The sequence below is a fragment of the Phalacrocorax carbo genome, chromosome 1, assembly GCF_963921805.1.
Source record: "Phalacrocorax carbo chromosome 1, bPhaCar2.1, whole genome shotgun sequence".
Classification (NCBI taxonomy): Eukaryota; Metazoa; Chordata; class Aves; order Suliformes; family Phalacrocoracidae; genus Phalacrocorax; species Phalacrocorax carbo.
In genome coordinates, this window is record NC_087513.1 from 13,397,626 (window position 1) to 13,416,226 (window position 18,601).

An 18,601-nucleotide genomic window follows, 5' to 3' on the forward strand; every position below is an offset into this window, starting at 1 on the left:
CTAGTGAAACCATGGGGTGCAAGAGAAATGGATAAAGGAAAACATACTGTAGAATTACCAGTAGCTATTTAGTCACCTAGGAAAATCAGTGGGAAACTGAGATTCAGGGACACTAAATTAAGAAGCTGCTGTGTACGGTAGCAAACTGGTGATTCTGAAGTGGAGTTCTGGGTCTTTAGGTTTTGCCACAAAAATCCATTAGTTTAATCTTGAAGCAAATTAGCAACTATTAGAAATCTTGGAGTGTTATAGAACAAGATGATGATTACTTCTGCAGCTCTATATACAGGGCATCTCATGGCTACCTTACGCATGAGGATAGGTGATGAGCAATTCGACTGGAGAACAGACAGGCTAGAGTTAAACTGTGTATAAAGGATGTAAAATTAGTCTATAATTGGACCATGCATTTCGTTTGAAATAGAGGAAGCAGATTAGACTGAATATTCAATTCATAGCGTTGGGCATATGCAAACATTATCATGTATGTGCCATACCCTAAAGAATGTGACTAACTCATGTAAGGGCAGAAAGGTCAGCTTCCAGTTTAAGAGAGGGATTCAGGATCTGAAACTTAGTCCATTACACTTTTCTAGGCAAGTTGACCAAAGATCATGAGCAAGATAGAGAAACACAGAGATAACTGAATCTGTTGTTGGACCTCCTATGAGACTTTGCAGCCATCCATGCTGAACAAGACTGCTGAATATCCATGTGTTTAAAACAAACTGTAGTATATTAACACTTAATATCATAGAACCATGGAAAATTTAAATGGAGGGGGATCTCAGTAGGTTATCTAGTCCAACTTTCCACTCAAAGCAAGGCTTACCTCCACATTTTATGCAACTTATATTTTTGTCTGATTGATAAACTTCTGGTAATCCTAGTTGGGCTACATAAAAAAATATTGAAGAAACAGGAAGCTAGAGGTACTCATCTAATATGCCAGCTTCTTCCCTGTGCCGTGCCTAGGAATAACATAACCTTGATTTTCCAAAGTGTTTCATGAGGAAGATACAGATCCTGTCAATAGATTTTGGGAGTGAAAAATTCCTCAGGAGAGAGCATGCAGATCAAACATCTGATGCCTGTGCTGTTAGCAGAGCTCCCAGGAGCTTGGGGGCTTGCCAGATTCCCTGTGCTTCTGCACAGTTCTCACAAAGCGCTGGAGATCTTTGAGGATGCTGCTGCATCCCCAGGGGTCAGATACTCCATGGAGAGTAAATTCAACCTATTTATAGACAATCTAAGTGTCTGAGTGTTTTAACCATACCATCCCTGAAACACAATAGTAATAATCCTAGCAATCCCATTTCTGCAAATATGAAATACCCAGAAATAAATGGCCAAAAAAGAGTTTTAGTTTTAAATGTTGAGAAGAAAAGGGAATTGTAATCAGACAAATGAGGTAAAGTGTCTTATAGATTTATCAAAACATATTCCTGGTGTTAGCTACTGGAATATTAGCTTCTCCGGCTCATTCAGTCTTTGCCATAGACATTCAGGCTGCCTGTGAGGGGAGAAAGGTGTCTGTGACAAGCAGTCCAGATAACCTAAGGCACCATTATGTCTCTATGTCTCCACTGACAGCAAGGAGTTTGGACAACTCTGAAGGACATTCAAGTGCTTTGGCAAAGCTGAGCACTGGCCAGTAGGAATCACTGAGAGCATGGGAGTCCTGTCATTGTCACTGCACTTCTAATGTGCTCTTCATTGCACAGCAGTTCCATTAGATCTAGCTATGGAGTGGGATTCAGTATGAGATTAAGGCAGCTGCATTTTGGGTAGTGCAGAGGATAATTTTGTGCATTTGGGGCAATGCAAGGGATATTTTGTCCTTTGCATATCTGCTAGCTTCACATGGATATCTGAGACATCCCACAGAGACCTATGTATGGCCAACTGAATTGAGCTCTTAGCAGCTAGACAGCTGAATAGCTCTCTTGCTTTCCACCAGTGATGAGATCTCTATTGACTCTAATAGAGTCTGTTTGACTATTGACAGTGTTTATACACATGGCAGAAATGTAGACACTTCTTAGCTTTCTTAATCTCACCATGAGTCTCACACAAAATGATTCAAGAAGCTTAAATGCAGATGCCTGAGTAATAGACATCAAAAAGTAGATTAAATAGATTTTATGTTAGCTGACCTGAAGAGATATCTGAATCACTACTGCATAATAAGTGAGTCACGATACAGTCTTTAAGGTGGTGGATAAGTAAGGAAGAGACAGTGTCTTTTGCACTATATCATAGTATTAAACTTTTGTCCAGGAAGCGGAAGATCTGGTTTCTAGCCACTTCCCAGTGTCCACAGTCTTGAAACCAAACCCTGTGAGTGTGATGTAATCACCACACTATTGATAGAGGATTGATTAAGATGTTTCAAACACCCTGAGACTGAGGAGGACCTAAATGTCTCCCATTTCCAAATGGAGTTTTGAGACTCATGTATTGGTTTCAGTCAAAGTAGGGATAGCCTGACCACAATAAACTGGCCCATTAGGAAATTAGATGAAATTCAGATGCTTCCTTGCTAACTTCTCAACTTCTTCTAGCTAAGCCAAGTAACTTCTCAGCATGTATGAAATATCGTCAGCATTTATGGAGTTCTGTCATCCAGAGATGACAATAGAGGCAGGAACTAAATACAAGCACCTTTGCAGTCTGACAACGTGGTTAGCAGGTGATTTGAATCACTCAGTGCCTTAAGCCTAACCATTTATCAAGTCTACTTGTGGCATTGAAAGAAGAAATGTGAATATAATCCTTACATATTTACTTGCAGATTTATTATTTTGTGTACTAAATAAACGTTTAAACTATCATGAAGCAGATTAATTGTAGACAAGACTTTGTTTGAAGCCATAGAAAAAACACATCAAAGGTTTGGTATCACTGAGGGTCTTCCTACTAACATAAAAAGCATAGCAGTATGATACATTTTCATTGGTGAAAATAAACAATATGGATCCAAAGAACGTCTGGCATGATCTTAAACGTGCATCTTTTATACCACTGTGAGCTTCAACAAAAGTAGCTATATGGTTTTGAAAGACATCCTCACAAGGAGAAAGTGCTACATAATGTGTTATATAAACGGTTTACTTCATAAATTTTCCAAAACTTTCAAAAAGATCATTCTACATTTAGGTCATGTGCTTGACAGTGTGTCTTTCATCTTATTAATAGGCACCACAAGGCCACATAAGGAGGGGGAAGTCCCTGGTGTGGACTATATTTTCATCACTGTTGAAGATTTTATGGAATTGGAGAAAAGTGGTGCTCTCTTAGAAAGTGGAACATATGAAGGTAAGCACACTTGTACTGCTAAATCTGTCTCCTGTTTCCATTATGCTTTTTTGTAATTTGATGGAATTGCACTGGGACATGCCATTACAAATGTGTCATTGCTACTGTTATCAGAAATTTGTGAAAAGCCATATGGCAATTATGAAAATATTTTCATATGTAAGAGCTAAATGCAGATGGGTTCATTGTAATTTTAGTATTTTATATTGGTTAAGAGAAACAGGATAATATGTTGCACTTACAGGAAAGAAACACTAGTCCTTTATGCCAAATACTTGAGGACATTTCCACAAAAATTCAGCAAACAGCTGTTTTTCTAACAGAGGACAGACTAACTCTACAACAGAAATCAGTTGTAAGGCTGACACTTTTCTTTTGCATGTGTGATCCTGCAAATAGCAATCTATATCGGGGTTGAAACCTCACTATTTAAGTAAAACAGGAAGGATTTGCTATGTCATGTCTTATGGGCTTTGTAAAGTTATTGAAAAGAACTCATTAATTTTTTAATATGACAGAAGGATGGGAACTGTCCTAATGACTGTATTAGAAAATGTCAGTATATGGGGCATAGAGCCAGCAGCTTATTGCAGAACAGTGCTTCCCAGGAGAACTGATGATTCATCTGATTTTAAACCTTTTCTAAAACATAGCTATCCTGAATGTGAAACTACTATAAATGGAAGGGCAGTTACATAGCAGGGGATTTTAATAAACCTAGAATGATGTTATACTTTTTAAAACCAGATGCTTCTTAGAAATACCCTAGTATTTAAGATAACTGAGTAATGGATAGGTCTTTTTTACTGTAACCTTCAAAATGAGAGGGAACATACTTTATATGAAAAATATGACCCATACATATGAGAATATCTGGATGAGGAGAATCATTTGAAGGAAGCAGCCTCATATTTTTACCTTGTAGTGAAGGAAGCAATGAAGTCCATTTTGTCCTGACTTTGTCTCTGTCAAGGAAAGCACCTGAAGATAAATAAGAAGCTATTCACCCCAAAGAAAATCATTAGCTGTGTTATAAATAGAAGGAAAGAAGGTAATGCTTTCTCACCTAATAAGCACAAAGTACCCATGGAAAGTAAATAAATTTTCATAAAGAGTTATATCAATACAGCACTTGTAATAGATTTCCATTAAAGGTCAAATAAAGAAATATATATCGTCTTTTCCTTTTCTATTTTTTCCCCACTGTCTGACACATAATAGTAGAAGTTACCTAGACATTAATACAAGTCTTGTTTAATATCATTATCAATATCTTTGTCAATGATCTGGATGAGGAGATTGAGTGCGCCTTCAGTAGGGTTGCAGATGACACCAAATTGGACGGGAGTGTCAACCTGCTCAAGGGTAGGAAGGCTCTACAGAGGGATCAGGACAGGCTGTGTCAATGGAATGAGATCAGCCATATGAGGTTTAACAAGACCAAGTGCCAGGTCCTGCACTTGGGTCACAACAACCCCATGAAATGCTACAGGCCTGGGGAGGAGCGGCTGGAGAGCTGCCTTGTGGAAAAGGACCAGGGGGTGTTGGCTGACAGCCGGCTGAACATGAGCCAGCAGTGTGCCCAGGTGGCCAAGAAGGCCAACAGCATCCTGGCTGCTATCAGAAATAGCGTGTCCAGCAGGAGCAGGGAGATGATGGTGCCCCTGTACTCAGCACTAGTGAGGCTGCACCTCGAATCCTGTGTTCAGCTTTGGGCCCCTCACTACAAGAAGGACATTGGGGTGCTGGGGCGTGTCCAGAGATTGGCAAGGAAGCTGGTGAAGGGTCTGGAGCACAAGTCTTATGAGGAGAGGTTGAGGGAACTGGGGTTGTTTAGCCTGGAGAAGAGGAGGCTGAGGGGAGACCTAATTGCTCTCTACACCTACCTGAAAGGAGGTTGTAGTGAGGTGGGGGTCAGTCTCTTTTCCCAGGTCACTAGTGATAGGGTGAGAGGAAACATCTTCAAGCTGCATCAGGGGAGGTTTAGATTGGATATTACAAAAAATTTCTTTACTGAAAGATTGGTCAGGCATTGGAACAGGCTGCCCAGAGAGGTGGTAGAGTTGCCGTCCCTGGAGGTATTTCAGACGTGCAGACACAGCACTTCAGGGCATGGTTTAGGAGACATGGTAGTGTTGGGTTGATGGTTGGACTTGATGATCCTAGAGGTCTTTTCCAACCTTAATGATTCTATGATTCTATGATTCTAAGTACAGCATCACAATTTTACATTTGTCAGAGATTCATGGAATAACAGGTCTTTCTTGGAGTATCTTCTTGTTACCTTTAGATGTTGGAAATTAACATTAAAGGAGCTTAAACATAGCACAAGTCTATCATTGCTTAATCATGTAATTAGTTTGTAGCAAGTTTGTAGAGATTGAACTGCTAGGTTAAATTAATTCATAGTGGTGTTCTTTCCCTCGAGGAATACTGAGAGGTGTCTTTTAATACCAGCTACCAGAGCTGAGTGGACAGCAAGATGAAATACTGGTTGGGGAAGTCTGCATAACAGTTTAAACCGGCTGAGGACCTAGCAGAAAAGAGGCCCAAAGTTGTGATTATGCAATGTCTGCCACATCATTCAGTGATCACAAACTAAACACAAACCAAAATAAACTCAGCAGACTAATTTCTTCATAAATCCTGTCTTTGATTCCTAGGTTTCCCAATCACCAGATGTGCATTCTAACAAATAATTTATTATCTGTCTATGTATTATGGCAAATAATAGATGAGACATTAGAAAATATACCTAGTTTACAGATGCTGTTCCTCCTGTCCTCATACAAAGACAGTTGGCTATGACCTTACAAAGTTAATTCTTTGTGACTGTAGTACCTTCCTCGGGGAAGGATTTTGCTAATCATTCCACAACAAGTTTTCCTGAGCGCATTAAGTCTGCAGTGATTAAGTTTACTGGTGACAATTATACCAACCAGTGCAAAGTAATTTTCAATTCACTCCACAAAGAGAAGATGATTTTTGAATCCTTCCGTAGATCAAGCAACTTATGTGAGCACACGTGTTCTGGGAGATGAATTTTCTTTCCTTATCAACACTGGTTATCAGCCTTCTATTTAATGATTCACAATGTTAATAGATTAGTTTGCAGATTTCTTTATTATTTCTTTTTTTTTGTCTTGAAAAAATAATTCTGTATTAAGTTTCTATTGTTTAACTGGGTCAGTCTGTGCCCATGTCTAACCACAGCCACTATGTACCAGTTTGTCTGTACCAGAAAAAATGTTTCAAAAAAGGGATTTCTCATTTAGTTGAGATAAAAAGACAGACTCTGTCTACATGTGTTGTTTTTCACCACTTCTTGACTAAAGGGTTGATTTGGTCAACTTACCTTCTACTGTACGAATTCCGAAGAGAATCAGAAGCATCCAGGTAAATCAGAGGAGATGAAGCCCAAGTGGAGACTTACTGAGTCTTTGTGTTGTTCATTATAGTATTCAGTATTGTTGGGAGGGGACATATTTTCTTGTAGTAATGAGAAAACCAGTGAAAACAATCAGAAATGTTTTTCTTTGGTGCAAGCAAATAATAGTTGTGATTCTAACCTGGACAGGATATAATCTAAAAGTGAAGCCAGTATCTATTCTTGGAAAAGTATAATTCTATAGGTTGGTTGGTTGGTTTTTTTAAAGCACACATTATTTTTTGAGTTTCAAAATAGATTTTTTTAAGTTAATGAAGCTTCAGAATGAAAAACAGGATGCTCTGTGACCTCCTTACTGCTTAGGCTTTGAATACGCCTTTCTTTGTCTACCACTTTTGTAACAACTGTGAATGAGTGTAGTATTAAAGTGCTGCGGAAAAACAACAGCATGTTCATGACAAAAACTCTACAAATCTTTTTACCAGTTTTGCAAATGTGAAAATATTTAGTTTCAGTAGGACCAAATCCATTACTATTTTGACCGTTCCTATTCATGCCTTTTGGAGTAACTGCTGGAAAGACCAAGCCATCTTTATAGATATGATAATATATACATACATATTGGTACATAAATAGTTGCTGCATGCTTTGCAGTTTACCTGTGGTAAAGTTCCATGGCAATCTAGGTGACACTATTCAATGCAGAATGAGAGTAAGAATACATCGCTCACTTCTACACTTACTCAGATTAACAGTCCAAGTCACATTAACTTCATTGAGATTGTCATGGAGTTCTGAATTTGTAATAAAATTTCAGTGAATTCCACCAGCGCATTGCTATTTGGGGCAGGGAGTGTTTGCCTGAGGCACAGCAAACTCATTTATTTGGAGGTCTTTGTATAATAGCACAGGCGAATCCTAAAGGTTCCACTTTGTTTCTTTTTAGCAGAATTCCAATTTACTCTACTGATTAAAGGAATTCTAATTCGGCCCAGAATGATAACTTCATTGGAGATAAAATCTGTTTCTATCACAGGTATTGGGGTAAGGTAAAATAACCATAGTTCTGCACCAGAGAAGGAAGTGTTCTTGTGCAGAGTGAAAGCCACCTGCCTCTGTTATGCAGACTCATGTAGCACTTGAGGATGTGCCCCAGCAAGATAATGCACATTCCTTTTCCAATTTATGGACTGAAGTTCATAGATGGTCTTTGAATTGGCACAATATGTGCAAATCTGTGAAACGCAGAATAACAAAGCTATGATGAACAGACAATGTTCACACATGCTGTCTTTTACAACTCTCCAGTAGGAGGGTTGGCTAGGTATACTGTCATCTTTCTGATATGTCAAAACTTGTATGGAGACTTCATGGATCACTGACTTCACAGGCTGTTCCCATCTTCTTATTAGATCAGCAAAATGTCTTAGCTGGTGCAGCATATAAGTAGACAGAAAAGGTACGTGAAATGTATATTGGTTAAGAATGCCAATGCTCATAAACAGAAATGTTACTGCTTCAATATTCTTTCCAAAACCCAGATATGTTAAGGCACATGATTGACGCTTATGGTAAGACATCATTATGAAGTATTAATAATGTAAGAGTGTAAAAGTAATGCATGCTATGGGTAGAACTGCATTTTCAAAGTAACATATGCAATAGCAGTACCAGAAATAAGAAGAATCGTTCAGTGTATAAATACTGCAAGAAAAAGAAGTATGTTTGTTGATAATCCATAAGGACATAAATGCAGTTCAAATACACAAAACAAGTTGAATTTTAGCTGTGTGGAACTCTATAAGAAATGCAGACATAGAAAAGCTTGCTCATAACTGTTAAAGATGTGGCAAAATTATGAAAATACGTTAATTCAACCAGTACATCTATGAATAATGCACTAACTAGAACTCTCTTTTTTCCTGTCAACTTTTTGTTTGCTTCAGAAGAGCTCCATAAAAATTGTTTTATAAAAGACAACTTATTTACTAGTACTATAAGAATAGTCCTTAATTTATCCCGTGAAAAGCAATCATTTTAGTTATTGTGCCATTAATTTTGTTTAAAAAACACTTTTTATCATTTGCTTGTTTGGAATTAACTCAAATTCATTCACTGGTTAAAATTCAAAGCTTACTGAAGCTATTTAACCACTTACATGATCATGCACTTCCCTTGGCCCCACTGAAGTCCATGGTAAAATTCCAGCTGGCTTAAATGGAGACAGAATTTCACCCATATTTTTTTTTTACTGATGGAGGATTATTTGGCAGAAGGCTGAATGTTAGCTGGAATTTCCTTAATATTCCAGAACTCTGTAATTATTAAGTCTTTAAAAAAAAAGGTTTAATACATTCCATCAGTGAAACCTTAGTGTTCTGTATTACCTGTTTATCTGAGGACACAAAACTTAGACGTTTTTTAAGAACAGTTTTAAGTGGTCAGCTTCCATGTTTTCAGTTGAGTCACCATTATGATAAACTCCCATGGGAAAGTGAATTTGCGTTGAAGCTGAGGTCTTTCCTGTGACTCTTCCCACACACTGGCATGTAAGCAACACCAGGAGGTGCTCTGATTCCATTCACCTGGAGAGAGTCCTCGTACCCAAGAAGACGTTAAGTTTTGCATAAACTTTCATTCCATCTCTTAGGCCAAATTTAGCCTAAAACCTTCTAAATGATCTAAAACCTTCTGTTCAGCTAATGCATTTTCAATTAACATTTCATTTTCCTATCTTTAAATTTAAAATATGAGTTAAGGACTGCCCCACTTAGTCAACGGCTTTTTAATTAGTGCATTGTGGTGACAGTGGTTTTATAAAGAGGTGGTGTTTGATTCCAGTAGTTTTGATTCCATTCTTCCGTGTAAAAAAATTGTAAGGAATTCAGAATTCCACCCACTTACTGTATGGAGTGTTCCCTTGTGAGCAGAACATCCTGAGCACTCTACAGCAGAGGGATACAAAATAATGAATCAAAATAAAGATAATAAAATGCTACCCTCCTAAGACCTAAACACAGTAGCTCATGAAATATGCTGATTTAAAATGGAAAATAAAGGAATCAAAAGGGTAGATGTATATAAATAAAAATAGAAATAGTCCTTCAAAAACCATGTCTTTTAACAGCAGAAAGTGTTTTCAAGAGCATAGATAAATGAAATGACATAACTTCAGAGTAAAGATCACATTCTTGTTGAAAGTGCCTCTCAAAGTGGTAGATCCTGTATCAATATGATGTCCACTTCTCACCACCATATTCATAGAACATATAAATGTGGATAGATTAACATTTAGGTCAAAAATAGGAGAAGAAATCTGAAATACAGTCAGTGACTTCAAGATCTGATTGAGTTCTTGCACCTGTTCTATGTTAGCAAGATTTTATAGGCTTTGTTGAGTTTCCTCCCATACCCTGGGGGCAAAGGAGGGAGTTGAATCACATCATTAAATATGAAATGTAAAGAACTAATTATTTTTCTTCTTAAGAAGTAATGTAGGAAGCATAACCCTCAAAAATGTAAATGCTCAGAAGTTCAAAATGTAATGCCAGTGGATGTATCAACATGTTTAAGGATTCCTTTCTACATTTTAAAATGCATTTTAAGGCATAAAACATCGCATTTACTTCTGGTTTTTTAAAGTTTATTTAAGTATTTTGTCATTTTCTTGGGAAAGTATTAAGGAAGGAATCAAAACTGAATAAATATGATTTCCTTTTTGTATGAAAACCAGCTGCTTTGTAAAATGATTCTTCTATATTTACAATATAGAAGGTGACTTTCATAACTTCTACAGTGCCTTTTTAAACTTTCTGAAATATAGGATTAGTGTGACAGAATGTATCCTTCCTCTCTGTTCTGAATTGAAGGCTATATAATTCCTCAGTATTTTAATAACTGGTATTCCTGGTGTGTGGTTGCTTCTGTCTTAGGAAATCAGGCCTCTGTCTTAGCTATCTTCCAGAGACAGGAACACTGGTGACATCAAAACACTGTTTTGTGAGTGATGCTACTTGCCTCCTGCTGCCAGGGCTGTCAGGTGAGGTCCATAGTCCTGCTGTGGTCCTCTCACTCCTGCAGCTCACTCCTTTTTCTGCAACAAAGGTTATGGTTAGAGGGTTCCCTCCCTTATACGGGTCCTGCAGCAGGTCACCATTCTCCACACCAGACTGGTGACACTGCAACCAAGCTGCTGACTGGAGAAAGCTTACAGATACCCGAGGCTGCAGGACATAACCATAGGCAAATACTATTCTTTCAGAAATATTGAAGATATGGTCAGTTTTGGCCTACTGCAAGAAAGCAAGCAATAAGAATATATGACATCCAGATGTGCATCATAATGTAGCATGATCGATCTCTACCTGAAAGGAGGTTGTAGCAAGGTGGCTGTCGATCTCTTCTACCAAGTAGCACGTGGTAGGACGAGAGGAAATGGCATCAAGTTGTGCCAGGGGAGGTTTAGATTGGATATTAGGAAAGATTTCTTCACAGAAAAGGTTGTCAAGCCTGGAACAGGCTGCTCAGGGAAGTGGTTGAATCACCATCCTTGGAGATATTTAAAAGTGGTGTCGATGTGGCACTTAGGGACATGGTTTAGTGGTAGACTTGGTAGTGCTAGGTTTACGATTGGACTTGATGATCTTAAAGGTCTTTTCCAACCTAAATGATTGTATGATTCTACTATTCTATGAAAAAGTGGCTCCTGGACCACGTGTGTTGCATCCACAAAATAGAAGCTTATGTGACTATATTTTTATGTATGAAATTAGAAGAGTTGGTCCATTCTGCCTTCAAACAGACAGAATCCTGATGCAGTGATGTGATGGCTCCTTCATCCTGTGCACTTTCAGACAAATCAAAGAGATCACTGGCTTCCCCATGGCTTCTAACAGGGTTCAGCTGAAAGAAAACCAACAGTCATTGCAATTGTCTCTGTCTCCAGGAGCATTCCTCTGCTTACACCCCGTGCCCAGTGGATGGCTGTACCAAGGGTGTCCATGGATAGACTTGATCTATGCATGGGTTCACTAGGCTGTGACTGGGATGTACTTGACTGAACTGTGATGCAGTCAGCTGCTAGACTGAACTCCCTGCCTGGCCTGCCAGACAGCTCTGCTGCCTAAATAGAGGGTGATAGGTAGTAGAGGGTGCTAGATAGCCAGAGAAGTATTTCTGATCATCCCAGGGTGCTGGCTGGTGCTGTCCCTGAGTCAACGTGCAGTGCTTCTTTCAGCCAGTTGTGTCAGGCATGAGGTCAGAGACTAGCCACTATCACATCTGGCTTAGTAGAACCCATAATTCTGCTGGCTAGCGTTGCATAGCTCAGCAGAAGTGTGCACGGACATTCAATTCACCAAATTTTTGTTGTGTTAAGATTCTGTGACTTCCACAAGCAGCAGCTTATTGTCAGCTCAGCGTTGCTTTAAATTACATCAGCTGGCAATTTTCCTAAGGAAATCAGATGTATGTATGTTCCCCAGGCACACAAACACTTTTCTTTGTTCATGCGTGTCCCCAAGATGTAGAGTAGGACCAGGTGTCACGGAGCACATATTATATGGGTCTGTGCACTCCATAAACCCTTTTTGCTCAAACAGGCTCACTGAAACAACTGTCAATGTACTTTATTTTATATCAAAACTAGATCAGCAACAAGAGGATAACCGTTGCAGACAAATCAATAAATTACCTTTGCATTTATGCTTTTTTCTGAGCTGGGCTGACCATGTGTCCGCTCAGCCCAAGACCTGCCCTATTCTTTACAATTCTGTGCAGTCACTGCCAGAAAGGTATTAATAAGTTGAAGTGTCCAGACAAAAGTAATGCAAAGAGCTTAGGGAATAAATGTAGAGAACTCATCAGACAGAGCTTTGTTGAGTAATGATTGAGAAGCTCAGAGAATTTAAAATGTGTGAACCCAGTGGATGAATAAAGATAATTCAAAGTTGGGCAAATAAGTAACAGGGCTAATGTGATATATCTGGAAAAGACGAACATTTGGATTTAATATTGGGAAGAAATTTTCTCTTATTGATGTGATTTAAATGTTAGAATAACCTCCAGAGGTGGAGATCCAAGTTTCATCTCTTAGGAAGTTTAAAAGTAGTTATTAGTAGAAATAATCCTGCACTAGTAGAGGGATTAATTAAAGGCTGTAGTATAGTATTGTCTGCTTCAGTACAGTGTTTATCAATGCTGTCTATGTGACACATTAGGTTTGACTCCGAGTTTTTTTTTATAAAACAGATCACAATCTGTTAATGTATGCATTTCAGATATGTTCCTAACTGAACTTTGACTGCAGTATGTATTGTGCCGTTTTAGTATAAATGCACTGTATTAGAAAAACAGTCCAGCTGTACAGCCTGAGCTATCAGGCTATCACACTGCTAAGGCACATTTGCAGTTATTACAAAAGATTTTAAAGACATTAACATCTCAAATTACGAATCATAATGATGTGTCACTGCGCTGAAGAAATTTTACCTAGATTGTTCAGTTACAGAGATCTCAGTTTTTTAATATGTTACCGGAAAGACACAATGTTTGTTATATCATAACCAGTTTACATGCAATTACCACGTTATTATGTCTTTATGAAGTTCCTCTGGATTTTATATCCTCTTGGATACTACACATTTATATTTGTGATATTTCTCATTATTTGTCTTCAGACGAGAAATTATCACCTTCCTGTAGCAAGTAGCATTCTGCTAAATACCATAAACTGCAGTCTGAAAAGTGTTTGGGAAGTTCTTTCTAAAACACATGGAGAAAATCCCCCAAGGCTTTCCACTTTGTCAACCTCAGAATTTCTGAAAAATTTCGAAGCAGTTTTATTTTCTAAAGACAAGGTATTCTGAAGCTTCCATAATACTTTCCTATTAATATCTACTTATGAATCAAAAGATATTTTTTCTTCTGAATATGTTCCCTAAATCCTTCTTGCCTTTTTTGAAGGTGGTTTTAACAATTGCCTTCTCTAGCCTTTGCTCCTTTAATCACCACAGCTTTTCAAACATGATAGAGAATGGTCCCAAAATGGTCAAGCCAGCTTCCCAGCACCGTCAGATGCATCCTGTCCAGTCCTATGGACCTGCATATGTTCAGCTGGCATAATTAATACCTAATCTGATCCTTCTGTACCATGGGTAGTACTGACCTTTGCCAGTCTTTGCTACTAAGCAAAGATCTGAAAGGCCTGGGGGTGAGCAGCAGACCTTGCCAGTAAAGGCTGGGGGAATGAACACATCAAGTCCTCCACTGAGGTAGCCTCTCCCGTGCTCTCCATCACATGTCACCTACCACATTGGACAGCAGGCCCATGTTTTCCCTGGTCTTCCTTTTGTTGCTGCTGTAGAAACCTTTCCTGTTGCCCTTTGTGTCTTTCACCAATTTCAGCTCCAGCTGTTCTTGGCCTTCCTAATTCTGCCCTGTGTATCCATGAAACATTTCTCTATTTCTCCTTGGTTGCCTGTCTGTGCTTCTGGCCCCCTGGCCCACCTCTAGTGAAGAGTTCCCTGGGAGCAAAACTGTCCCTTAGAGTCCTCCTTTGTTTGCACAATGACCCATAAAACCAGGATAAGGCTTCTCTGTACTAGCAAGGATTGGATTGTAGTTTCTGTATTTCTTTTTTTTTTTCAGCAGAAAGTGCTTTCCAGAAAGACATTAAAAATATTCCTTTTTATGGCCTTGGGAGAGGTTGTAGTTTTTTTGAACTCTCACTTTGATTACTCTGTTTCAATAGCAAGCTATTCTGGGACTTTGCAGTACTGCATGCAACCCTGGTCATGGCTGTTATGGAGGACTCCAGACAGGTGAACAAAGGTGCATCTTGCTGCCTGCTGGCACAAAATGAGGGACTGGGCTGTTTCCTGTGAAGATGACCTTAAAACAATAAAGGACATTGAGAGAAGTAGATTGGCCAAGTGTGGAATAATACTGTGTAAGTGTGGAAAGGGGGCCTGGATTTGTATAGTTAACTGAAAAGAGGATTCAGCTACTGATACAGCTTTTTCTGCAATAGTGTTACATTACTTCCCAAGTGATCTTATTAAAACAAAATAAAAAAAACACAACAAAACCAATCACTAGAAGAAGTGTTTGTGTTTCAAATCAAGGCAGTTTTTGATTAAAAACAAAACAAAAAACCCTAAAGATATTAAAAACAAAAAAATAAAATCTTTTGAGTGTAGGGAAATCTGTATATTGGGTTTATGCTATTTTCAAATATAATTACGTTTTACCTTGTGTAAATGAAAGAATAAATAGATCCACAGGGTTTTCTGGCCAATGGAAGGCTCCGCCTTGTATTTCTTGTAAAAGTAATGGAGATAGAATCAGAAATCATCGAATCATCGAATCATAGAATCGTTAAGGTTGGAAAAGACCCTTAAGATCATTGAGTCCAACCACTAACCCAGCACTGCCAAGCCCACCACTAAACCATGTTCTCAGGCACCATGTCTACCCTTCTTTCATATACCTCCAGGGATGGAGACTCCACCACCTCCCTGGGCAGCCTGTTCCACTGTCTGACAACCCTTTTGGTGAAGAATTTTTCCTAATGTCCAACCTAAACTTCCCCTGGTGCAGCTTAAGGTCCAATATCTGGTAGGGAATGAAATATAGTAGCCCAGTTGATGACCTACATCTACAGTTATTTTAAGTCATGCATAAAGAAAAAAAAAGCCAGAAATATACAATAAGCTTTAAAAGATCCTACTGATGCAGAAGAAACCTATGCCAGCATAAGGAAAATGCAATATATTCAGTGCACCAAATAAAATTGGTGTCGCAGAGGTGCCACAGCATCTGCAAAATGAATGGCTTTTCAGGATATAGAATTATCTTTCCAGACTCATTTAACTCTAAGTCTAAGCTCCCGCAGCCATCTACCAGGAAGATACAGGATGGCAACTTAGCCATGACCACAACATGTTGATATCTGACCTAGTTTAGAACTTCCTCTAGGCTGCTGAAGATCAGAGGAATGCAAAGACAAAAATGCAGCTTTGATCTTGGTTCACCCCCCCATTATGTTGCATACTCCATCACTGAATTGTGGACTCCAGGAGAAAAATCTACAATAAATAAAAAAAAAAAGTTTAAGTCCTTCTGATTTGCATAGTGATGTGCCTGATAAGAATAATGAACTTTCAAATTGGTGATAGGGAATCAAATAACCTTTATGTCCATGGATGATCACATTTGCAGGATCTTCCACAGACTTTCAGGTTGATTGTAGGGGACTGATACAATTCTTCATTTTTGTTCTGTGCATATGAATGCTCTCCCCTAATAAGCATAGAGGTTATAGGAGCTTTAAAGGAAAGAATCTAACTGATCTTACTTCTTGTTGCTGTTTGTATCTACATGGTATCAGGGAGCCTCAAGCACAGACCAGGAACCATTGTCTAGGTGCTGCAGAAGCAGAAAAATTTCCCTCAGGAATTTACTCTTGCAACATGACATGAAGGACAATAGATGAAGGCAGTCAGTAATGGAAGCACAGATGAAGAAACCAGACAACTTTATCAGAATGTCAAGCCATGGGTGTCCATGGACAAGCAATTTCATAGAATCATCGTATGTCCTGAGTTGGAAGGGACCCACAAGGATCATCAAGTCCAACTCCTGTCCCTGCACAGGACAACCACAAATTCACACCATGTCTCTGAGGGCATTGTCCAAGTGCTTCTTGAATATCGCCAGGCTGGTGCCGTGATGCCTCCCTGGGGAGCCTGTTCCAGGGCTCCACCACCCGCTGGGGGAGGAACCTTTTCCTTATATCCAACCTAAACCTCCCCTGGCACATCTTCCTGCCATTCGCTTGGGTCCTGTCATTGGTTGCCAGAGAGAAGAGATCAGCGCCTGCCCCTCCTCCTCCCCTTGGGAGGGAGCTGCAGGCCGCGATGAGGTCTGCCCTCAGCCTCCTCTTCTCCAGGCTGAACAAACCAAGTGACTTTAGCCACTCATTGGCCGATCGCTGTCGTGACTGTACCTAGGAACACTTACAGAGAGGTATGAAAGAAATAAGGAGAGGTAATGAGAAGGGAATGGGCACAAACAGAAATGCAAGTTCCCTCTGAATTTCAAAAAAACCACTTTACTGTGAGGGTGACCAAGCACTGGCACAGGCTGCCCAGAGAGGTTGTGGAATCCCCAAACTTGGATATACTCAAAAGCAGTCTGGACATGGTCCTGGGTAACCTGCTCCAGGTGACCTTGCTTGAACAAGAGGTTTGGATGAGGTGATTTCTGGATGTGCCTTCCAACCTCAATCGTTCTGTGATTCTGTGAAATCATAAAATTGGTGAAAACATAGTGTGGATATAAATAGTTATTCCTGAGAGCATGTTAGGAGGAACAGGGAGATACAAAGAGATTTTGTAAGAGCTGGTGCTAGCAAGAACAAGAAGGGTGGAAGCAAATGCTGAGTTGAGTGAGGAGTTATGCAGGTGAGAAGGTGGAGACAGTATAGAAAATAAGTGCAGAAGGAAGAAGTGGTGGGTGCTGTGATGAGCAAAAGGGTGATGGTAAATTAGCCAAGAGTGCAAACAGAGAAGAGCGTTTAAAAGATAGGCAAATACAGTGACGATTGAATGCTCTTATGACTGGGAGTGCACTGTCCTCTCACTCTAAGGATGTGGAAGGTCCCATCACTGTGAAGATCTCGGAATGGTGTAGGCACCTGCCCACTGGTGTCTGCTGTCAGCTTGCCCAGCTGCCTTCTTGCCCCGTTTAACAAAAGTGTTATATTAGTTTAAACATATAAAAAAAGAGAAGCTGAATGATTTCACAGCTTAAAGCTTCACTGGGAGAGTTAATTCCCACCTAAAAATCTTTAAAACACAGCTTCTGGTATGGAACAATATTATTGTTAGCATTTTTAACATGTTGTGTTAAAGAGAAATATATTCAGTCTGGTTCATAATAACCCCAAAAAGGTTACTCTAAAGCAAGCTAATTTTCCTTTTTTATATGACAGTAGGCACAGGCTCCTTACTATCACAAAATATCCCATTAACAGTTTTCTATTATAAGGTTTTGAAATACTTTTATAGAGAGGTGACGAGGAAGGTGCAAGTATTTCCTCCTCCCTTGCCCAGTATGTGCATAGCCTGTCAGAGACCTCACAGCAGAGGATACAGGCTGTGGAGCAGATCCTGCACCACTACTGTTTCAAGGAGCTCTTCGCTTGCTACAGATGGACAAAAAGTGCGCCAAGAGAAGTGGTATCCTCCTCACCGAGCCGATATTTGTCAGCTTCTGTCAGACAGAAGTTTGCTTTATGAGTTAGACCTAACCAAAAGCCACTGGTTGTTGTAACTTCATAACTGAGAGTCCCTTGAGAAAAAATTCTTTCTAACCTCCCTGTGGAGATTTTGGTTGCAAGTAATTGTGTTGGTAATCCCTAGCACACGTTTCATTGTGACATTTTCCAGCTGTATTTAGATATTAGTCTGATGAGCATAAAAACTCTGCAGCTAAAAGGAACAGAAATAAAATTTCCTGTAGACTACAGAAATTGTTATTATCTTTGGAGAACCTCTGCTTCTCTGTCTGAAACAGGATAAAAATCTCTTGATCAATGAAAATTCAAATTAAAACTCTGACTGATTGAGCTATAAAAATATTAAAGGGGACAGATGGTATGAAGATGTGCATGATTATATGCTCAGTGGTGAAATCTAGCTGGAAAGAGAAAGGAAAAATCAAAGTGACGGAAATGAAGGAATTCCCCATATATTTAGCAAATTCCTTCATAACCTTACCTGGCAGTGCCTTTGCAGTATCAGTCCCTAGCCTTTGCTACCTCATGCAACCCCCACATTAGGGAGTTACTGATGGTGTCAGGGTGGGTTCTTCTAGGTAATGGGAGTACCTAGA

The 18,601-nt window shown here is 39.3% G+C and overlaps 1 protein-coding gene across 6 annotated transcripts in view; it reads left to right on the top strand.

Annotated features, from left to right (window-relative positions):
- The window catches only part of MAGI2 (membrane associated guanylate kinase, WW and PDZ domain containing 2), a 764,477-nt gene that overhangs the window by 454,070 nt on the left and 291,806 nt on the right, over nt 1–18,601 (top strand). For all 6 annotated transcript variants that reach the window (XM_064444109.1, XM_064444078.1, XM_064444093.1 and 3 more), the window contains exon 3: nt 3,199–3,318. In XM_064444109.1, the coding sequence (XP_064300179.1) occupies nt 3,199–3,318 (120 nt within the window). The remainder of the gene's footprint in view (nt 1–3,198; nt 3,319–18,601) is intronic.